This window comes from Apodemus sylvaticus, chromosome 12 (genome assembly GCF_947179515.1).
Source record: "Apodemus sylvaticus chromosome 12, mApoSyl1.1, whole genome shotgun sequence".
NCBI classification, from domain to species: domain Eukaryota; kingdom Metazoa; phylum Chordata; class Mammalia; order Rodentia; family Muridae; genus Apodemus; species Apodemus sylvaticus.
In genome coordinates this window covers 39,842,327-39,865,648 of record NC_067483.1, presented here as the reverse complement: position 1 = coordinate 39,865,648, position 23,322 = coordinate 39,842,327, and the positions used below count along the sequence as shown (strand labels likewise).

General features: G+C 51.5%; 2 protein-coding genes across 2 annotated transcripts; both read right to left on the bottom strand.

The window, feature by feature from the left end:
* Positions 1-3,853: 3,853 nt before the first annotated feature.
* On the bottom strand, positions 3,854-9,182 carry Kiss1 (KiSS-1 metastasis suppressor). Its single transcript, XM_052200691.1, has 3 exons — positions 9,115-9,182; positions 6,218-6,358; positions 3,854-4,216 (listed from the first exon to the last, which is right to left on the bottom strand). The coding sequence occupies exons 2-3, from the start codon at positions 6,318-6,320 to the stop codon at positions 3,909-3,911; spliced, it is 411 nt and encodes a 136-aa protein (XP_052056651.1). The 5' UTR covers positions 6,321-6,358; positions 9,115-9,182; the 3' UTR covers positions 3,854-3,908.
* Positions 9,183-11,672: 2,490 nt separating this feature from the next.
* Positions 11,673-22,862, bottom strand: Golt1a (golgi transport 1A). The gene is made up of 5 exons (XM_052201136.1): positions 22,838-22,862; positions 14,045-14,136; positions 13,057-13,235; positions 12,301-12,364; positions 11,673-11,714 (listed from the first exon to the last, which is right to left on the bottom strand). Exons 1-5 carry the CDS (start codon positions 22,860-22,862, stop codon positions 11,673-11,675), a joined length of 402 nt encoding a protein of 133 aa, XP_052057096.1.
* Positions 22,863-23,322: the final 460 nt, after the last annotated feature.

Below are 23,322 nucleotides of genomic sequence, written 5' to 3'. Positions count from 1 at the left end.
TGCGATTGGCACTGTCTGTGGGCCCTGACAGGACTGAATGAAAAGGAGGAGCTGAGCTGCAGGACCAGCACGCCTTTGCTGCCGAGCCTTCCCTGCCTCCGAGGACTGTCTCATCTCAGACCAAGAGCCAAAGTACACCCTTGCTGCTTCAGGGGTGTCATCTGTTAACACTGCACAGGCAAAGTGGCTAATGATTCCCTTTGGTGACTTTCATAAGGACTAAGTAGCCAGCAGGCAGAAGTGGCTCAAAAGTCCTGCATTTTATCTCTTTCGAGGTAACATTTTTTTATTTAATTTTTTATTGGATATTCTATTTATTTACATTTCAAATGTTATTCCCTTTCTAGGTTTCCTCTCCGAAAAATCCCTATCTGATCCCCCTCCCCTGCCTCTATGAGGATGCTCCCCCACCCACCCGCCCACTCCTGCCTCCATCACATGTTAAGGGGATAGATGCAGACTACATTGGACTCATATCACAGAACTCACACAACCTAAGAGGATGACGGTGTGACTGCGGTGTGACTGCTTGTCGTGTCCTCATCTCCTCCCGCAGGAGAAGCCAGCCCCACCCTAGGAATCCAGCTTTGACCCAGGCAAGGAGCCACGTTGGGCTCTGCTCTCTTGGAAGAGGAAAGATGGGAACAGAAGCGGGCGGGGAAGAGGACACTAGGTCTTTGGACTTGATGTCTTATGACCACATCTGGACCCAGGCAAGCTGTTGACGGAGAGAGGAGGCACACAGGGGAAAGGCAGGTCTGTGCTGTCACTGGCTCCTGGATTTGCATCCTAAGACAAATCCCTGGGCAGGGAGGAGTGGCAGGTGAGTGGTGTGTGTGTGTGTGCGCGCGCGCGCGCGCGCGCGCGTGCTTCAAAGGGTGGGGGCTGGAGAAAGAGGGACTGCAGGAAGGTGACCTTGTCAATTGTTAGTAAGTTGGCATGTGGGACTGTGTCTTCCTCTTGCCTCTTCGCCCTTCCAGGAACATCTTGTGGGCACATTCTGCCTACATCTCTGAGCTTACACTGCCCATCTCCTATGCATGCCGTTGTGAGGATGGAATGTGTCGCCCTGTGCTTGATGAACTATAGGCACTCAACATGGCTCGTGAACATATTAAGAGGGTACTAGAGCTCTAACCTCTGCGTTTCTTTCCTCAGGGACGAGAGAGGACTGGAGCCTGCGGCAGACTCATGCCCCTAGTAATGGATGTCCTTAGGTTTGAGAACCCGGCGCATCTCTGCCTTCAAGTCTTTGGTCTCTGGAGAGGATTCTGGGAACCCCTGGGGTGTGATAGTCCCTCGGCTTCCTCTCACTCTTACCTTTCTTTCAATCTAAAGAGCAGGTTGAAAGCAAGATTGGAGCCACCATAGGAATGGCACCCTAGGCTCACGTGTTTGAATGCTTGGCTGTAGGGAGTGGCATTATTGGGAGGTGTGGTCTTATTGGAAGAGGTGTGGTCTTGTTGGAGGAAGTGCGTCACTGTGGAGGCGGGCTTTGTGGTCTCCTATGCTCAAGCTCTGCCCAGTGTGAGACAGTCTCCTCCAGGGCTATGTCTGTCTGCACGCTGCCTTACCTCCTGCTATGAGGCTAACAGACTGAACCTCGGAACTGCAAGCCAGCCGCAATGGTTTCCTTTCATAAGAGGACATGGTGTCTCTTCACAGCAATACACCCTAATTAAGGCGTACAAAAAGCCAAAGAGCTCTTGTGTCCTATAGATACCCCATTCTTTCCAGAGACATGGGGCCAAGAACTGGGAAACCCAGAGTCTTGCAGGCAACAGTTTGGCATCAAGAGGCATAGGATGTTAGGGTCAGCTCCCCTTTCAACTGTTTGCTGCAGTGGGCCTCTGGGTCAGTTCTAACACACAACTAGGGATGCAGTTAGCTGTGCTGAGAACTGGTGAGGCCTCAGATGTGGTCAGGGTCCCGCACCACACCCAAGGCCACGCAGAGCGTGCACATGTACCTGCATACAGTTTCTCTCACTTACTCCAGTTTCACACAGAGGGGCCTGCTTCTCAGCAGAGAACACACCCTACTGCCCTTCCCCAAAATGGCAGTCCTCCTCTCTGCCTCAACAACCCCAGGAGTGTCATAAAAGTTGGGCTGAGGGTAGAGTTCAGAGACCCATAGTGTCTCCTTAGCTACAGGTTTCACCAGAGAAAGGATTGGCTGTCGGGTCTGTGGGAAGAAAACACTCATGGGAGGGGGTATTGAGTCCATTCCTTTCACGGAGGTCCAGCAATGCGCCCATGCTGTCGGGGTGCCCTTTCCAGTATCAACGGGGTCACGCTGCTGCCACAACCTGCTTCCACACCAGCTCACAGCAGATCCTGAAGGGCAGCTTCAAGGATAAAGATGGGGATGGGGCAGGTTGTCTCATTTCCATGACAGCCAATTGTGTTACCGTAGCAACACCGTTCTGCCTCCATCCCTGTTTTCTGGGATGAGCAGAACACTATGATTATTCACAACATAGGGATGAGGAGACCCTGTTATCCCTGGGGAGGTGAGCCGGGGAGCCCTAGGCTGTCAGCTTAGGCTGAGGCATCTTGTGGGCAGGAGGGCAGATTTCCTGGGGTTTCCTAATGACAAGATCTACTTTATTTTTTCTACCTAAATTTCTCCTCCCCAGCTATTGGCCCCCAGGAGTTGACTCAGATAGGAAGCCTGTGATCTTTAAAGAGGCTTGAAGGCGCAGCTGTGCCTGGGGGTGAAGAGCCATTAGGCTCAGTCATTGGCTTGAAATCCTAGAGTCACTTATCTTTCATGACCTTGGCATTCCACTATAAAGATGGGGAGAAGACGCGGTCTGGGATGATTGAAAGTCAAGGGCAGTAAACATTTTCCCTGGGGGAGGTGGGTACTGTAGACGTTCCTCACACCTCCGTGAGCCAGGAGCCAGGCAGCCCGGCGGAAGCCTGATGGCGGACTCAGGTTAATCCTCTGTGAGCCGGACAGCGATCCAGATCATTCTGTCCCAACTGACTGATGTGTGGAAACTGACGGGAAGGAACGTAACGAGTCTGTGTCCTACCTACCACTGCCATTCAAAGTGCAGCAAAACTTCCACCAGAAAAGAAGGGACATCTCAGAAGTAGGAGGCCCACTTCATAACTTGATTTTGGGGGTGGGAATGGTGGAGCACACCTTTAATTCCAGAACTTGATTGAGAGGCAGGATCAGGCAGATCTCTGTGAGTTCAAAGCCAGCCTGGCCTAGTACAGAGTTACATAGTGAAACCCTGTCAAACCCTCAAAACAGACAGACAGACAGACAGACGATACCCCCACCATTCTACTAAATATGTATTTTTAAAAAGAAAGAGGCAATCTTGCTGAAGCATCCAGGTGGCATCCAATTTGGGTACCTCTTTAGGTTTTAAAGTTTTCAGCAATTCATTTTAAAAAATAAATGTAAAGATTTTATTTTTAATTATTGTATGTGTGTCTGTCTGTCTGAGGGTGTGTGCATATGAGTGTAGTGCCCAAGGGTCCAGAAGAGGGCTTTGGGTCCCCTGGAGCTGCAGGTACAGCTGGCTGTGTACGCCTGGGTTTTGGGGACAGTTCTTCCTTTAGAAGAACTGCAAGTACTCTTAACGGCCCAGTTATTTCTCCAGCCCCTTAATTTTTTATTTTGCATTTTAAAGCTTCGAGCTGCAACAGACTGGGCAATGGCTGGGATCTTCCTTATCTAGTAGTTTAAAAAGCACCGACTTTGGCACCAAAGACATCTTGGAATCAGATAAGAGGCAACTGAGGGAGAGGAGGACCTGCCCCATCTGCACTGCTCGCAGAAGTCGGGAAGAATCACACACGGTAAGACCACAGCATTGCTTTTATTGCACAAGTCTAGAAGCTCCCTGCCTTGGCCTCTGCTGATGGGGTGGGTTGCAGCCCCAGCACTCAGCCCCGCGCCGCTGGCCCCGCCCTTGCCGCCCTTGCCGCCTGCCTCCGGCCGTAGCGCAGGCCGAAGGAGTTCCAGTTGTAGGCTGACAGGTCCTTCTCGCGCTGCACCAGCACCGATCCGCGGGGCGCAGGAATCAGGCGACTGCCGGAGGCACACAGGGACCGCTGGCTCCCCGCGGGGCTCTCGACCGGCGGGCATGGCGACGTCCTACGTACGCGCAGCCCCACAGCCCCAGGCTTGCTTTCTGCATACCGCGGGCCCTTTTCCCAGGCAGTAACGAGTTCCTGGGGTCCGGACCACTGGCCTAGGACAGAGGGCACAGATAGGTGAGGCTGGGAAGGCAAGGTTTGCTTTGGACAGCGGCTCAGACTTCCATCCTTGCTTTGGACACCGGCTCCAACTTCCCTCCCCATCCGATGCAGGCCCTGGGTCCTCAACCTCAGAAGTTCACCTCTGACCTCAGTGTGGAGCCAGGATGCCGCTTAGTTTGGGTGGTTGAGCTGTTTCTTCCTCCCTCCTTCAATAGCTTTGCTTTCAAGTGCTTGCCAGAATTCTACTAAATACGTTTATAAAACTACTTCCTTTGAGGAAGCAGTTTAGAGAAGGAAAGGGTGATGGTTGTATAGGGGGGACTTTCTCTGGCCCTCTTCTGGGCAATCTGCCTGGTCCCCCAGTAGAGTGTCTGTGTCTGGAGTCCAAACAGTCCAGCAGCCCCTGGGCAAGGCGGAGGGGGAGGGGGAGGGGGGATTCATTTTTCCATCTCTAAGAATGCTTGAAACAGGGCACATGGCTTCAATACATGCTCATTAAGTAAAGGCTAATGAAAACCTTGCAGTAACAGAAATTTAAAAAAAGGGGGTGGGGTGGGGAGAGCCAAGGCCACTGTGCCCCCATGCACCTGTGACCTGACTCCAGTCTCTGAGGACAACTGCAGACACTAATACACAGTATCAAGACTCAGTGTGATGACCAGACATTATCTACAGTGCCTTAACAGGCACTTCTCCCCTGGGCCAGGTGCAAGGCCTTCCTTTGTTGGAGGTTAGGAAGGCTCGCTCTGACACTTCACAGACAACAGGGCTCATTAAATTGTCTCTCTCCTTCTTTCTCTCTCTCTTTTCAGTAAAACAGGGCAAGCAGCTCTGAGTACACAATAGGTCTAGTCAATTCTGGTGAGAGATTGATTAAAAAAGGAGCCTGGTGCGAGGGTGTGAGTGGGCGTTGGGGAGGAGGGTGGCATTGCGCCTGGCTCCTCCACACCCTGGCACACTTTCAAGATGAGTGTGGCCATGGTCCAAGATTAGTAACAATAGTCCGGGAGGCCCCTCCTGCTGTCTCTGGGTAACTGGTGTGAGGGAGAAGATCTCAGTTTCATAGGCAAACCTCAGCTCAGGATAACCTGTGTGCCCAGAAAGGGCCAGTGGCCAGTGTTTGTGGACGGTGATGGGATTACCCTAGCCCTGGGACAATGACACTACTGGAGAGTGTCTGGGGCCCTATTCGCTTGCTTTGCTTATGTGCAATGATGTCAAATTTGCAACATGGGTCCTGCCTTCCATGACTAAGATCTTCGGTCCAGAAAGGCTAAGCAAGATCTAATACATACAGAAATGGAACAGCCAAGGGGAATTCAAACCCATTTCCAGACTCAGAAGTCGTGATGCTCTTGGGGGTACCCTGGCACCTGTTGGGATTTCTCAGTACTTGGCTGAGTACTTTGGGGAGCACTAAGGTGGTTTTAGTTTCTCCAGCTCATCAGTTCCCACAGTGAACCTGCAAGGTTGACAGGTGTTAAGGTCTATCTGGGTGCTGAGGGTTTTGTTGTTGTTGTTGTTCTTGTCTTGTTTTGTTGAGAAGAGTTCCTCTGTGTAACAGAACCCTGACTATCCTGGACCAGGCTGACCTTGAACTCACAGAGATCTACCTGCCTCTACCTTCCGCAAGTGCTGGGATGGACTAAAGGCTTATGACACCACCATGCCTGGCTGTGTTGAGTTTTTTTGGGGGTTTTGCTTTCAACCCCCCTTTAGGGATCTGAGGTCACAGACAGTATCAACCTCCTTCCCAGCATCAATAGAGAGTAGAGCAGAGAGCACAGCAGGAGACAGCCACGAAGGGGTTAACAGGCTCCTGACTCCAGCTGGGCCTCCAGTGCTCAGAGCAGACTGGTCTGAGCCAGCCCCGGGTCTCTCTCAAGTGCAGAGATTGAACTCTTGTCAGCACCCTGGCTACAGTCTGAGAAATACAGCAAGCATCACGTGCAATGACTCTCTTGCCGCCTTTTCCTGGACCGTGCGGTGCGTACCTGTGGGTCCAGGGTTCACCACAGGTGCCACCTTTGCCAGCGGCTCCCCAAAGGTGGCGACACAGAGGAGAAGCAGCAGCTGCCAGGGAGCCAATGAGATCATTCTGGGAGGAAGAGGCAGGTCCACTGTGTGTCCAGAGGCTGAGGGCAGAGAGAGGCAATGAAGACCAGGTCAGAGTTAGTACTTCACCGGAGCCTAGGTCAAAGAGAGAGCCGTGGGGAGAGGAGAAAGCTGGCTGACGAGAAGGGAGAAGGGTGAGCCCCAAGCAAGGCCACAGGGAGCAGGACTGAGGGAGGGAGGAAGGGAGGCAAAGGGGAAGGATCTGATTTAGTAGAAAGGGGTGAGAAACTTAGGCTGGACGATGGTGGGGTTCTGGGTGGTAGGTTTGCAGGGGAGGGATGCTGAAGGAGAGTAAAGTGTCATGCATGGGTGTGGTCAGGGAAGCGGAGGTAGGTGGGGTCAGGTAGGAGTATGCGCTGAGTGTGAGCTATTCTCTTGGGAGCCTGGAACCAAGCCTTTGTGCAGGGTCCTGTGCTCCGCCCTCCCAAGCAGTACCCCACCATCCTCCATCTGGCCCTGTCCCCCTTACTATCATAGAAACCCAATTTCTTATCTCTTCCCGGAAGAAAGAGGCAATCATCTTGCACATTCTCAAAGCCCTCCGCAGCCTTGGAGACCATCATCAAATTGTCCTATTGCCTGTAACTCAGGACAGGAAAAGCCTTTCTCTCATCTGGCCCATCAGTTGCTTCTGTGCTCGTGGGCTCTGGGAGGTTGTGAACTAAATTGGCCTCATCAGTTTGACTGCTGAGATAGGAGCCGTGTGGCCTGACCCTCATCTAGCCACGCGGCCTTTCTCCTCTTCTGCTCCCCACACCGCCCTACGTCTCCAGCTCCCGAATCCAATTTCCCTTAGAAAAAGTCATCCAACACTTTGAAACTGTCCAACAAATGGCATCAAGTGCCCTGGTGGCTGGCAGCACAACAGGTGGAACCTAGGGCTTCCGTCCAAGGACAGGAGTGAGGGGTAATCCTGTGACCCATGGTAGGTAGCACCATGCACCCTGCCACTGTGTCCCCACTCCTACCCCTGCCACCTGACTCTAGACTCACACATGAATCCTAATTTTAAATGTTCCAGCTCAGCCCTCATCCTATGAGACATAAACAGGCCACACCCATCTCCAGGGCTGGCCACCAGCTACCTATTCTTGTGGCTACTAAGACTAGCAGACTATGATTCTGAGACACCCCAAAAGCCAGACACTTTCTATTGAAGCCCTAACGCTTGAATAGAAAACACAGTAGAAACCAAAACCAGTAGACTAGGGTTTGGAAGTCATTGCTGGTAAGTACCTACGTCCTAGTACTGTGTAGGTGCTGGGGTGCTGAGCATGCGGGGACCCCCGATCTCAAGTCTAGTGTAATGAGTTGATTCATAGGCAGCTTATATAAGTAGATCGTTCCAAAGTAACACCAGACACATGTTAAAGTGCGGCTGCTGGCAGCCGGGAGCCCAACCTGGAGGGTCCAGGCTGACCACCTGAACCTGTGTGCCAGATGAAGAGGGGTCTTGGAGGCCACCCACCTCAGGGGATCTGCCTGGACTGATGTCAGGGGGCTGGGTATGGAGGTTGCTGGATACAAAGCTAGCGCGTCACATGGAGAGAAAGCCATCCCAGGTTATATCCCAAGGGGGTCTGAGGAGGGCAGGAATGTGTCAGCATGCTCTGTAAGGGTGCCTCCTGGTTTCTCTGAACAGGGAAGGTGGTGAGGGAGGAAGGAGGGGAGGTTGGAAGTTGGTGATCCTGACTTCTGCTTCTCTCGTCCCTCTAGACTCTGCCCTACCCTGGACAGCACTTCTCAAGTGTACCACGAGAGAACTCTGCCTGCTCCCAACACACCCTTCCCCCACATATACATACACACCACACACGAAAACACTATATATAATGATACAACACGGGCCGGCGAGATGGCTCAGCAGATAAATGTGCCTGCTATTACGCTTGACAATCTGAGTTGAATCCTTTGCAATCCACATGGCGGAAGGAGAAAAAGCAACTCCCAAAAGTTGTCCTCGGAATCCCACAGGTGCTCTGCGCTCACACACATGCACAGGTAAATAGATTATAAATAAATAAATGTTATAACATACAAACACAAACACCTCACATACATACCACACATACCCCACAATTACCACACATACAGACACCCCAGACCCCAATAACTCCCAGGTGCTTATTCCAGAGAGCACTCGATACATGAGAATTGAACTGTTTGAAAATAAAAAAAGAACACCCCCAAACCCCCCATTCCCACTACCTCCCAGTATGTAAGAAATCAGGAGAGGCTTCTCTGGTCTTCCACGGACAATCTTTGTGGTTCTTTTCACCTTAGAAGCTTTTAGATATAGTAAACAGCAGAGAAATTCTAGGCATGGTCAGAAGGCTTTAGAAATAAGGTGGCTCCCTCCAGGGGTATCTCTCTACCTCTAGTTCTTAGCGAGTTCCTCCCAGCATATGCATGTAGTTAGTTTTGCATTTGGCGGGGTGGGGGTGGGGGACGGCTCAGACAAACCCGGTGAGCCCATGAACCCCATAGGCTCCCCCAGCTCCCTTCAGGTTGTACCCACAGTCTCTTCACCACGTTCACTCCCTGCACAGCAAAGTGGGCTCTAAGAATACCCAGCGTCTTGTTGTTACATCAAGACACAAGCCAGCGTCTTCACCCAGGCACCCCGATGCCAGCATCTTCGCCCAGGCACTCCCGGATGCCAGCTTTCCTGGACTTCTTCTGCCTTAATGCTTCAGTTGGCCCTGGGTGGGAAGCCTGCTCCTCCAGATCCTCCCTGGGTCAGGGCAGTCCCGAGTCCCGAGGGCACTGTGCCTACCTTGGCTGGGTCCTGGCTGCAGGGCTGGAGGGAGACGGGCCACTTGGGTAGTTGGAACACACGGAGGGGAGCCACTGGCTCCTGGGCTTACTCTGGCTCCCCGATCACAGCCCCTTTTATGAAGTCTGGACGGGTGACGTCTCCAAGCATAATCCCACCTCTGCCCTCCCGGACCCTCGTCAGGGCTCCACGCCCTGCCTCTGGCTTCCGCCTCCTGACTCTCAAGTCTGGAGCCAGCGATTTCCTCACCCCCAGAAACCACCCAAGGCTGCTCTCATAAGCTCAATAACTCTTCCATCATCTCTAGCCTCTTGACACCCCCTCCCTCGCAGCTGGAGACTCATTCTACCCCAAACAATGTAGAGAAAGTGGGTGAGGAGTGTGTATATGTGAAATGTCTTGCCCTTCTCCGCCAACACACACACACACACACACACACACACACACACACCCTAAAGTAAATTTGATGACGACACAGACTGGAGGAGGAGGAGCAAGGCACAGTCTGACCCAGAGTCTCCTCAGTGCCCACATGCTGCCCTCTCTGAAAGAAAGCCAGGTCAGATTGGCCTCCACCAGAGTCGGCTCCTGCCCTGTGAACTGAGACCGGGGGTGGAGACCGGGGTTCTTCTCCCCTCCCTTTCCCACTAATTACTGAGCACCTGCACGACACGGGTTTGACAAGCATGCAATATGACATGACCAGATGTGCTGCAGTTATCTAAGCCGCTGGCTGTGAGGAAGGAGGGCAAAGCTGGTCATAGCATCTCACACATGTAATTCCACCTCCTGGGTGCTTGAGACAGAAGGATGGCAAGTTTAGGCCAGTCTGGGATACCCAGAGAGCTCCAGTCCAGGATGGGTAACAGCGTGAGATCTTGTCTTCACAAATCAAAAGGAGGCAGGCGTGGTGGCGCAATCCTCCAATCATGGCACTTGGGAGGTATAGGCAGGCAGGGCTCTGAGTCCACGGACAGCCTGTTCTACAGAGTGGGATCCTCTCTCAAAACTAAAATAATAATAATACAGAAGGGAGGAAGGGAGAGAGAACGGCTATTTTGTGTTTGCTGTTACTGAACTTTGAGAAAACAGATGTGGAGAGTGGGCAGCTCTCAGTTCCCTAAGGGCAGAATCAGGCCTCCCCATCATATACATATCACATATATATATATGATATATACATATACACATACGTGTCATATGTATATATGATGTATACATATACACATATACATACCATGTGTATATATGATGTATACATATATACATATACATGTCATATGTATATATGATGTATACATATATACATATACATGTCATATGTATATATGATGTATACACATATACATATACATGTCATATGTATATATGATGTATACACATATACATATACATGTTATATGTATATATAATGTATATATATATCCCTTAAGGGCAGGAGCAGGCCTCCCTGTCATATATATATATATATCATATATATACCGGCCCCATACTCCACTGCTAGGCATAAAAAGAAGGGGCTCAGTGAATGCTAACAGTGACTCTGATCTTTCCTTCCTTCCCCCCTTTCTTCCCTCAAGGTTTTTGTTGTTTGTATTTGATTTGATTTGAGACAGGGGCTCTCTATAACCTTGGCTGGCCTTGAACTCAGAGATGTTTGATTCTGCTTCCCAAGTATTGGGATTAAAAGTGTGTGCTACCAAAGCCTGGCCTATGCTTTTTCTTTGGTCCACATGGACTCCTTTAAGCCAGTTTATTGCATCATACATATCATCCTACCATTCGAGGCACTTGACGCAGGATGACTGTGAGTTCCAGGCCAACCTAAGACCTTGTTTCAGAAAAACAAAACAAAAACTCTTTTTACCATGAGAGGAGGGGCTTCCCCAGAACAGGGACCAGCTCCTCTGTCAGGCTGGGTTCTCTGAGTGGTACCACCCACCCCCATGCACAAGGCAGGCTGTTTCTGCTCCAGCTCTGTCTGCTGTGCCCTGTGGGGTAGTGGTCACCTCATGGCTGCAGTAGTCTTCCTAACACTATGTGGGGACAGTTCCCATAGTTGCCTAATGTTAACTAAGGCTTAGAATCACATCAAACCCTTTAGGATGTTGAGTACCAGCATGAACTATATGCCAAAGACTCTTCGAGCTTTGGTAGCGCCTTGTGGGATCAGGGTTGAAGGTGGTGTTGCAGGTCTGCCCTAAGGCTGGGATGGATACCCCGGGGCCACAGACACCAACTTCAAATCTCAAATACATTCACAGCTTGGGGATTTAATCTTCACTCTCCTGCATAAAGTCAGGGTGGGAATTTTGCATCCAGCCCTAGCTGGGTGTCACGGCCAGGATCTCTGTTCCTGGCAGCCTCTTGAGATGACATGGAGGTTTAAGATCCGTCACTCAGCTCCATCTTTCTTCTGGACTTGGAGATGTGTGTGTGTGTGTGTGTGTGTGATGGGAAGTGCGTCAGTGCTGGGGAAGGGGCTCATGAAGATAGCCCCTATTTCCCTTCCAGCCCCTCCGCCAGCACTCCAAGTTCAAGACGCTCACCCGGGCAGTTCAGACCATTGAGCCGGAGGAGCCTTGAAGCCTCTGGAACAGCTGTGGGAAGCAAGAATCATTACTGCAGACAAAGAGTGGGACGCAGACTCAATATCCAGGCTATTACCCAGCTGGCCTTGAGATTCGAGCTTCTGCTATGCTACACTTGAGAGCGGGGGTGGGGTGTGCCCAGCTGGCAAGTGCTCTAAGCTATGTGCTCTGGCCCCTCCCTGGGTGTCTCAGTGTGCTCCTATGAGGTACTTCAGAGATGGTGTGGGGCCCAGAACACCACACCCTACTTTTTCTTGATGTCACTAACTGCCTACATGCCTGTAGCCCAGACTTAACCAGGTATACCAGAAATCTTAGGTATACATTGGCTGGGTCACCTAGAGTTTTCATTTCTTTGCTTGGGGATCTGGTAATGGCTGCCTTCCCTCCACCCACGCCTTAGCCACGCCAGCCTATGGGGCTCTGACTTTTGATCTTATTAAATGGAGAAGGAGCAGGAGGGGAGGATCGGACCCGGGGTGGGTGTGTCTCAGAGAATACAGGAGAGTGGTCTACTGCACCTAGGGTAGCACCTTAGTCAGCGGCATGTGCTTGCCCACCCCAGACACCACTGCCAAGCCCACACTCCACTCACCGTGCTCAGGAAGGGGATGTTAAGCGCACTGCCCAGGAAGCCAAAGACGACAGGGAAAAAGCCCCTAGGAACGGAGGAGGACAGGGGTCAGCGATGGCCTAGGAGGGGAGCGGTAAGGTAGTTCCTACTCAGAGGCTCAGATTTAGTCTCCTCTGAGAGCAGCCGCTGGGCCCTGGGGACAGACATGTCCCGGGCTCTGTGGAAAGGGACAGCGGAGAAAAGTGGAGGAGAACCACAGTCAGGGCCCAGGCATCTCACAGTCACACGGAGGCTCTGTGTCCTCCCAACACTGTACACGCTGAACCCACCCCTCACCTCTCAGGACCCATGGTCAGGTTTTAAACGTGCCCAGCCGTATTTGTGCCTTTGTCGTAGGACCTCACACAGACCCAAGCTCAAAGGATACACATGCTGTGACTTACTCTTAGGATTACATTATTATCTTGGCCCGATGCCTTCTCTTTACTAGATGGGATGGGGAACATCTTCACCAGTGACTGAGTGAGTGAGTGATGGGGATGGTGGCTAGAGGTTGTGTTCATGTGGGAGTGGCCTTGTGCCTCAGCATCCCCAGGACAAGGCTACCTTTAGAGCCTTTCAAAATGGCTAGGCCTGACAGGAGATGGATGCCGATTCTTCCCAGGGCAAGAGGTGAACCCCAGTGACTTGGATGAGTGAAGAGATTAGAGATTTCAACAACCTTGGCTTCTCCCTAAACGGCGGTGTATTGAGGCTGAGGAAAATGGTACTACTCACTTGAAGAGGCTAATGAACCCATAGGCCTCCAGGAGCATGCCCAGCAGGGGCCAGCGCAGCAGCACAATGACGACACCCCCCAGGAAGAAGCTGGTCCCCTTGAGCTTGTGCCGTTGGAAGAAGAAAGAAAACGTTCTCCTCAGGCCGATGATGAGGGAGAGGCCAGTCAGGAACAGCAGCTGCAGGCCCAGGGAAATGAGGACAGGGTGTGTGTGAAAGCCCCACCCCATCCCCAGGGCTGGGGGTCAGGGTGACCCAGCAGAGGGGCTGAAGCCCAGAGCTGGGGACGACTCTAGCTAGTATTGAACAGAAATGCCCTGAGGCAGAGGGATGGACTCGAAGGTCTTTAGTTTCTCACCCAGTTCCTCATATAGAAGCTACTGGGGAGTGGGATCCTGTCCTTGTACAGACAAGAAATTGTACCCAAAGCTCCTAAAGAGCCCCTTCTTGGCGGTTCTGCCAGAACCTTCAGCATTGGTTCCTTTGTGGGGGTCCAGGCTTCCATAGAATTGAACTTTCCAGCTTTCTTCTAGTATGTAACATGCTCCACCCACACTCCACCATGCCTTCTCTCGGTGTTACATCTCTGCTAGCGTTTTATCCTCTATTTTCTTCCCAAGCATCTTTCACACACTCCCTCCTCCCAGCCCCCTCACCCCCATCCTCCCACCCCTCACCCCTCACCCCTGCTTCATAAGGAAGTGCTTATCTTCCTCTGGCTTTTCCACAGCCCCTGTTGCCATGTAGGTACCAGTTACATCCATGTCCCTAGATTCAGGGTTCCAATGACAGGGTCTAATTCATCAGGAGCCACAGGACCTCACCTAAAGCTTGGTGTAATAACCTCAGGCTCTCCGTGCTCACGGATGCTCTGCTCCACCCCCCACCCCGCCCGGTCCTCTTCTAACCCTGAATGGCCAGGATCTAACGAACTTGGAGCTGACCCTCCTGGCTCTCCGGGAAAGGTACCTAGTGCTGGGGTACTCACGTTTCCAAAAGCCAAGAGCACAGAGTCAAAGTACAGGAGTATCCCAAAGAGGATGAAGAAGACTCCAAAGCCGGTGATGCCCACGCCGATTTCTATAAGAGGTAAGGAGAGCCTGAACTTGCCTACTGCACACACAAGTCAGGTGTCCTGTGTGGGCTCCAGGGAAAGGCTGCCCAGGGACGGAAGACGGGCAGGCTCTGTTGAGCTCCTGGGAAACCTTCACAGTACTGTGTCCTCACATTCTGACAAGGCAGCTCCCGCTTCCGCCTGTAGGACATTGTTTCAGGGTCGGGGCTCTGGCTGGACACAACCTGCCTATTCTGTTCCTGCAGCTGAGATCTTTGGGGCCACGCCCAGCTCACAGGCTCTGGGCCCCCCCCCACTCTCCTCGGCTCCATACTGACAACCTGCTACCCCATCCTGTGGCAGAGGCTTAGGGAGGCCTCCCTTGTTTCCTTTAACTTCAGCCAATAGAGTCCCGAGCTCCCAGGGTTGGCTGCCACTAACAGTGTCCCTGCCCATTAGCAATGTCCCACAGGCTTCACTGAAGGCCACCGGAGTTAACAAAGCCAACGATCGCCAGGCCGAGGTGCGGGGGCAGTCAGAGCACTTTGATCAAGGGTTATACTTCGGGTCTGTGATGTGCACTTCTGCCACGTGGGTTCTTTGGTCTGAAGTCCTTCTTACCACATCTGGAAGTGTAAATTTAATTCTCTGCCACTGTGATAGGCAACAGATGACTACTCATCAAGCTATTTTGTTTTAAAAATGTATTAAAAATTGGGCTGGAGAGTTGGCTCAGAGATTAAAAACATGGTCCTCTTACAGAGGACCGGGTTCGATGGAGATCTACCTCTAATTCCAGTTCTGGGGGAATCTGGCGCCCTCTTTCTTGTTTCCATAGGTACTGCATGCATGTTGTACACACATACACTCAGGTGTGTGCACTGGCACATACACACACACACACACACACACACACACACACTAAAAACTTTTCATTCTAAATTTTAGAAATGTATAATGTGTACCTTATCATCTTAACTTCTTTTCTTGGTTTGTGTTTTTGAGACAGAGTCTCCCATGCAACTCAGGCTGATCTGAATTCATAATCCTCCTGCCTCTGCCTCCTGAGTAGCAGCTAAGCACCTTTTAATGTTCATTCCTGTGGAGCTGCATAGTGTGCTGGTAGTACTGGGCCACCATCACCATCTCTTTACCCAGGACCTTACTTTAGACCAAGGAACTCACGTGGCGGAAGTGCACATCACATACCCGAAGTATAACCCTTGACCAAAGTACTCTGACTGCCCGGCACCTCGGCCTGGCGATCGTTGGCTTTGTTAACTCCGGTGGCCTTCAGTGAAGTCTGTGGGACATTGCTAATGGGCAGGGACACTGTTAGTGGCAGCCAACCCTGGGAGCTCTTTACACAAGTGTAATCCTGGCACTTGGAGTAGAGGCAGAAGAGTCCTGAGTTTGTGTCCTCCTTGGCTGTTTTGGACTATTGTGGGCTACAGAGCAGTCATTGCAACAAACAAATGAACAGACAAACAAATGGATCCTGCCTTCAGGTCTTTTGGTTTACATCCAGAAGTGGGGTTGCTGGGTGGCACAGTGATCTCCCCCTGATATCCGGGAACCTGAGGTCCTGTTTTCCAGACTGGCTCCTTTCCTTCACTCTCCTGTCCCCAGGGCACAAGGCTCCCACACCCTTGCCAACACTTGATTTCTAATTAAAAATAAAAAAGAGGCTGGAGAGATGGCCCAGCAGTTAAGAGGGCTGCTCTTCCGGAGGTCATGAGTTCATAGTAGCCACATGGTGGCTCACAGCCATAATGGGATCTGGTGCCCTCTTCTGGTACACAGGTGTACATGCAGGGAGGGCACTTGTATACATAAAGATAAATACATCTTTAAAAAAATTTTTCATTTTTCCTTATGTATATGTACGTGTGTCTGTGTGTTGGCATGCCATGTGCGTGGGCACCTGTGGAGGCCGGAAGAGGCAGCCAGATACCCTGGTGCTGGAGCTGCAGGCAGCTATGAGCCTCCTGGCGTAGGAGCTGACACAGGTCCTCTGGAAGAGCAGTGAGCACTCTGAACCATCGAGCCGTCTCTCCAGCCTCGATTTTAATGTTTTTTGAGAGCAGCCATGGTAACAGACGAGGCGGTGTCACACTGTGAGTTATTTGCTCTGTGAGGTTGGAATGTCAGGTTTCTGACAAGCCTTCGTGACACATCTAGGCTTCTTTCCTCCTTCTATTCCCAAAGGCGTTGGCCTGAATCAAACTTCTCAGCACCCAGGACAGCTGGGCAGAATGCAACACCCATGGGACCTTAGAATGGCTGTCTCTTTGTGGTGTTTCCACCCTTGGAGAGAAGGTGTCTGCCCACCATAATCCTGCAGGTGGCGTGGTAAAGGACGACTATACCACATTACTTTAACAAATGATAAAGATGTTTGGGATTCATTGCAGTAGTGGGAGTTGAACCGGGGGCCTTGCTCCATGCGCTAGACAAGCTTTCTATACTAATGCTACACCCAATCTCCCACGCCCAAGACAAGATCATGGTCTGTAGCCTAGGCTGGCCTTGAACTTGCAAAGTTCTCTCTTTGGCCTTGATCATGGCTGGGACTGTGGGTGTTCATTGCTGTTCCAGTCATGTTTCAAGTACTTGTTATAGAACAATGTATATAATGTTGTAAGCATATGTCAGCAGCTGGGCATGGTGGCACATGTCTTTAATTCCAGCACTCAGAAAGCAGAGGCAGACAGATCTCTGTGAGTAGCAGGCTAACCTGGTCTACATAGTGATTTCCAGCCAGCCAAGGCTACACAGTGAGACTCTGATAACAACAACAAAAACAGCAAAAGTCTGTTATCTCCTTACCCTTGCCAGAAAAATACACATCATGACTCCAGCCAGTCTCATAACATTCTCCCCCCCACCATGTGAAGCCATGGGTAGACATTTTCTTGGTTTTGCTATTTGTTTTGTTTTGTTAAGATATCTGTATGCCTGTCCTGAACAGACTTGGTTGTTAATGTTTTTTTGTTTGTTTGCTTGTTTGTTTTGCAAAGAACCTGTTTCTCAGATTCTCCTTGCACATCTTTCTGAGGAGGGCAGCGGAGCTGGGGGGTCTCCAGCCCACCCACCCCACCGTGATTCACTGCTTGCTTTCACAGAGAAACAGGCACTTGAGTCAGGAGGCCACAGAGGCATTTAGACAGAATGAGCTGTCCCTGTGGAAACAGCGGCCAGGCAGTGTCCCCACAACCCAATGGGCACGCCAGAAGATGTGTGCTGATGTCATCGGAAGCACCCAGGACCACTTTGGGTCTTTAGTGAAATTCTGAGAATGACTATGAGGAAACTCCTTGTGGAGAGGGTCCTGAGACATGGCAGACTCCAAAGGGACCCACAGGCACAGCCAGACAAGAGCCCACGCCCTGCTCAGTGGTGTGGGTCTACATGCCAGGACTCAGGAGGCTGAGGCAGAAGGATTGTGAGTTCAAGATCAGAGTGAAACCCTGACTCAAAACAAAGCAAAGCAAAACAAAACAAAACAAAATGCCAGGTGCATGCGACAATCCCAGCCTCAGGGGTCAAAGGTGGGACATTACTGCAGGTCTGGGGTCAACCTGAGCTATAGAGTAAGATTCTGTCTCAAAAAACCTAAACAACAATCAATGAATCAAATACTCTGTGTCCATGTGTGTATATGTGTGTGTGTGTGTATGTGTGTGTGTATGTGTGTGTATACACACACACACACACACATACACATACACACACACATACACACACATACACACACACATATACATATACATCATATACATATACATACACATACACCTACACCTACACATATACATATACATACACACACACACACACACACACATATATGAGTTTTTGAGACTTAGTGTTATGTAGCCCAGGAGAGTCCTCCTGCCTCAGCCTCCTCAGGGCTGGGATTACAAGTGTGTACCCCCACCCCCACTGAGTGCAGCTCATTTCTCTTAAGTTAGACAGCTTCTCTAACAGTGGTTTGCTCGACAATCACTTTCCGGTTTGTCTTGTAGTCTTCTCCACAGGTTGGGGCAATCCCAGAATTTTCCTCTGTCGGGATCGTCCTTTTTACAGACCATATATGGTTGCTTCGGGCATTCGACGCCACACAAAAACTCATGGACTGGTTGTGGGTTTCTCTCACACAGCTTCAAAGTGAGGCCCTCCTGTTGCTTCTCCTGTAGTTCCATGACTCAGTCAAATTCCGGAAGAGGGGGCTGCATCTGAAGTTCCTTTTAGGACAGCAGCCATGGCAGAGAAGGCAGTGGGGTTTGGGATAGGGGCCTGTCATACAGATACACAGGAACGACAGTAGGTGATGGTCCATGGTCCATGATCCAGACAGAGGTCGCAGCGCCCCCTGCTGCACAAATTACGAAGCAGAAAACAGGGAGTAAAAGTGAACGCCTCAGGGTGGTTGGTCTGGCTGCAGGGGGGTCACTGCCTACAAGGGCAGAAACCTCCTCTGGCTTCAGATATCCAGTTTTGGGTGTCCCCATGCCGCATGTCATCTGAGTCCTGACTCTCTAGCCACTGGTCCCTAGGTCCTGCCATTCCCAAACTGTTATCAGAAGGAGTCCTCAGCCTGCAGCCCATGGGGAGAGGCCAAAGGCAGGTGACCAGGGCAGAGCTTTTCAGACTACATCGGGTGAAGCCAGTTCAATGTCTTTCTTGCTGCAGGGCGCTACCGCCGGGAGAGTGTGGCTGGGTCTCTTCTGCCCAAGCCTATGTAAGGAGTAACATGTCTATTCTTTCTCAAGTACCTCATGCCTCTTCTCCAATTCATGAGTTCATGTGATCCTTCTGCCTCAGCCTTCTAAGTCTCTGTGGCTACAGGTGTGAGACAGCCCATGGCCTTTTTCTCTTTATACAATTACAAATGTACCAAAAGTTAGAATTAAGAATTTTCGTCCTCACCTACTTGAGAGCGGGCGTCACCTCTGGACTATTCAGACTGGTCTTCCCTTACCCTTGTGATAGGCAAGGAACAGATGTCAAAACAGAACATTAATACCTGCATATTTCTATTGCCTAGCCCTAAGACGCCATTCAAGCTGTACCCATGAATGCCTGTAACACCATTCCTTGGAGAAGAACACAGTTCATCATCAGGTGCTACCTTTAGCATGCTTGACCGGAATCCTCCCCTCAGTCGGAACTCAACATGACTCCGATCTTATTTTGTACCTGGTCTTTTCATAGGACTTGTTTAAGACTTTCCCATCTCAGAATTCACTGGCAGAGCTGTCTGCAGGACATCACCACCTCCTGCAGCCTCGCGGTGAACCTGCTTCTAGCCTGACTCCCACTGGTGACCTCTCTCTGCTCTTCAGGTGACATACTGGGCCCTTCTGGATGACGGCTGTATAAATCAGGATTCCCTAGAGTCACAGAACTTATGGAGTGACTCTATATCTATAAAGGGAATTTACTGGAATGACTTACAGGCTGCAGTCTAGCTAACCCAACAATGGGCCGCTGTGAATGGGAAGTCCAAGAATGTGCTATTTTCTCTGTCCCATGAGGTTAGCTGTCTCCGCTGCTCTTCTGTATAAGCTGGGATCCTGAAGAAGTAGGTTCCAGCACATAGATGTGCTGGCAAGTAAGTGCAAGTAGACAAAGAATGAATGAGCCCTTTCTTCTTCCATTGTCCTTATGCATGTACAGTGGAAGGTATGGGCCAGATTAAAGGCGTGTCTCAAGATCTGGATCAAAGGCGTGTCTTCCAGCCTCAAGATCTGGATCACAGGTGTGCCCCCCATTTCTGGATTGTGGTCACTCCAGATACAGTCAAGTTGACAACCGAGACTATCTATCCCAAGGGCCCTATCTCTACCCCATGGGCACGCCCTCCACACCCATGGAACACTGCCCACGCACGGGCTGGGACTCTGACACCCTGCCTTGAGTACCCCTTCGTATTTTGTGAAATGACTTTCAGACGGAATTGTTCCAGGAGAGTTGACTGTAGTTGACAAGTTGACAGCCGTTCACACCTTAACTTGACATAACCGCCTGCCAAGGGGGCTGTGGCTAACTCCCCTTCACAAATGGAACTGACCCCCGATGAGGTGTGATGCCCACCCGGGTCCTAAACACAGTTGAGACCCTGAAGTGTGACTTTAACCAACCCAGTCGTTTCCACTTCTGCAGAAAGTGATCTTGTTTTGGCCATTGATAACCCCAATCTCCAAGTGGGTGTCAGCCGTTGGCAGCGGGCAGCGGGCCAGAAGCCAATCCCTTCTCTTGTCTCCTAGGATACGTTGTGACTTTCTTCTTGCTGGCTACCTGTAACCCTCCACCGGCTAGCTGCACCTCCCCCACGCCCTGCCCCTCACGGGCTAGCTGCACCTCCCCCACGCCCCGCCCCTCACCGGCTAGCAGTACCTCCCCACCCCTCTCCTTTGCCAGCTCCTTCTTTCTTCTGTGCTTTGGCTCATTCGGGGGTTTGGGCTGAGCTCCCGCATCTCCTCGTTCTGTTTTCCCACACCTTCCTGTGTTTTCAAATGCTTGCCTGTGTGCTGACAATGCCGACATTTATCTCTCGCGCCCAGGATGCCTGAGACCCCACTGCTGGCTTCGCTGTCAGCTTGGTTTTCACTCTGGCGCTCTGCACGCCACCCGGTCCCAAGCTGTGATCAGCCTTCCTTTCTTTATCCCGTGCCCCCAGCATCTCCGCTGCCTGCCAAGTCCCTTGAGGCGCCCGCCACCCACCCTGTCTAATCTGGTATCAGGCGGCTGCTTCCAGAAGCATCCAAACCCTGCCATGCTTCTTCCTTCTTGCCAAGTCTCTCCCAGTCATCCTCATCTCTCCTGGACCCCCTCCCCCCGCACAGTCTCCCTCGGCCTCTGGTTTCCTGCTTGTCATCACGCCTGTCCCCAGTCCTCCACACAGAGTGCAAGGACTGAAAGAGGACCAGCTGCTCACATAGCATCCTGTTTGTCCTGCCTGCTTGGAATGGAGCAGGGGCCATTTTCTATACCCGCCTGTGTATGGGGAGGGGATCTCAAACATCTTCCACTTTCTCTCAAGCCCCACACTCTTACACCACTACCTTTAACTTCTTACGATGCCCATGCTTTCCTGCCCCAGGACCTTTGCATATGAGGTCTCCGGTGTGGAATACTATCTTCATGCTTGAAATGCCAGCTCCTCAGGGAAGCCTGTCCCTCTCTGTGCTCTGACAACAATCTTGTCCTTTCTCCCTCTCATAGGACCAAGCATCACAGGACTTGTCACAGCCTCTAAGATCGAATTACCACACTTGAGGGCTAATGAGCTTAATAGTACGTCAGCATGCCCCTGCCTCAGGGTTCTGCGGTCCTTTCTTCTTACCCCCTTGGTTGCAAGGCGGGAATGCAGGGGAAGCAGTTTTGGTGAGGTATGTAAGGAGATATTTAGGTTGTCACAAGGTATTGGAGGGTTGACTGCTGTCACCTGCTGGGTGGCCAGAGGAACTGCTGAAATTTCACAGTGCCCAGGACAGCTCCCAGAACAGTAACGTCTGCACCCGGAGCTGGGAGGCTGAGAGGCTGTGCCCTGGCATCCAGGGACTCTCTGGGTTTTAAGCACCAGCTGTCTATGTGTTGCTGACTCCTACATTTCTCTTTCTGGACAAGTCCCTTGGAGTTCAGACCTCACCCTCTCTCTGCTCCCTGTCTGAAGTCTATCCTGGATGTCTGAGACAAGCACACCCAGCCTATTCAGACCTGACTCCCGCTTCCTTTCCAGGACACTCCCCAGGCACCAAAGAGGCACTCTTGATTTTTATCCCTTCACATCTCACACTCCATCTTCCAGAAAATTCCTCCAAACAGCCCCACAGGACCGTTTTCTATCTCTGTGCGCCCACCCTTTCTCATCGTGGACAGTGGTCCAGCATGGGCTACTACAGTGGTCCAGCATGGGCTACCTTTCTGGAACTTTCCTCACCCAAGCTCTCCTTTCTGCCTATAATGTTTCAGCCGTACCAGTCTCTTTGTTGGGCCTCACACACCACGGATGCCGTGAGTCAGGACCTTTGTGCCGGCTGTGCCCTCTTCCTGGAACATTCTCCCTGCATAGCCAACCCGCTTTAGGTTGGGAGGGGGGGCTCTTACTACAATCTGACCTGCTGCACAGTCACTTCTTCGTGAGCTAATAGTCCACCTTCCCTCAGGTAAGCAGGGGGCCATGTCTGTCTTGCTCTTGGCACAGTGCTTGACAAAAAGCAGTTACCATAGGTTCACTGAGGAGAGAGTAGGCTCAAAACTAAACAACTCACGCAGGGAAGCCTGAGCTCTCCCCTCCCTGTGGGCAACCTGCTCTTCCCAGCCTGCCTCCTACCTAATCCTCTAAAGAAAATGTAGGGGTGTTTGGGGTGACGATACAGACCCAGAGCCACAGAAGACCTTGAGGTTTGGGGGTGATGTCTGAATGGGCAGAGGAGGCAGTCTAGTTCTCAGAACTACCAGCGAGATGGGCTCAGCCTGCCTTGTGAATTTGCCTCGGGTAGCCTAAGGGCGTAGGCTGGCCCCACCCTTTGCAAAGCAGAGGTCACACTCGCCCTGACCCTGCTGCTTCGAGGATGCCAACATAGCAGCTTCCAACTGCTGGCTCCAGAGGTCACATTTGCAGGTAGGTCCTGGCGGAAGAACCAGCTTGGGAAGCGAACTCACCCTAGCCGGGACTCCCTCCACAGCCCCACAGGCTCCCACCGCCAGGCCACTCACTCTGCCACTCGGTGATGGAGATCATGCTTCGGTCCGCTGGGGGTCCTTCCTGGTCAGCTGGCTAGTAGAGAGCCCAGAGGACCAATCCTGGGCATGTTCCCGGGAAGCTGACCCTTGGCAACAGTGACAGAGCCTCTGGTAAATCATTAACTCTCACCCTCCCACATTCCCCACACAAATGGTTACTTAAAGATACAGACTCGTTCTGAAACTGACATCCATAAGACCCTTTCTGACCCACCACCTCTGAACAGCTTGGAAATGGAAAGGCCGGGGACTGGATGGGTCTGCTTTTCTCAGCTGTTTGGTAGATTGGTAGAGAGTATGGGAAGAGGCAGAATGATGCCTGCCCCCTCCCCCCCCCTTTTTTTAAAGACAATCTCTCCTGGTTAGACTAGAGCTTACTATGTAGACCAGGCTGGCCTTGAACTCACAGAGATCCTCTTGCCTCTGCCACCCCAGTGCTGAGATTCAAGTCATGTCTC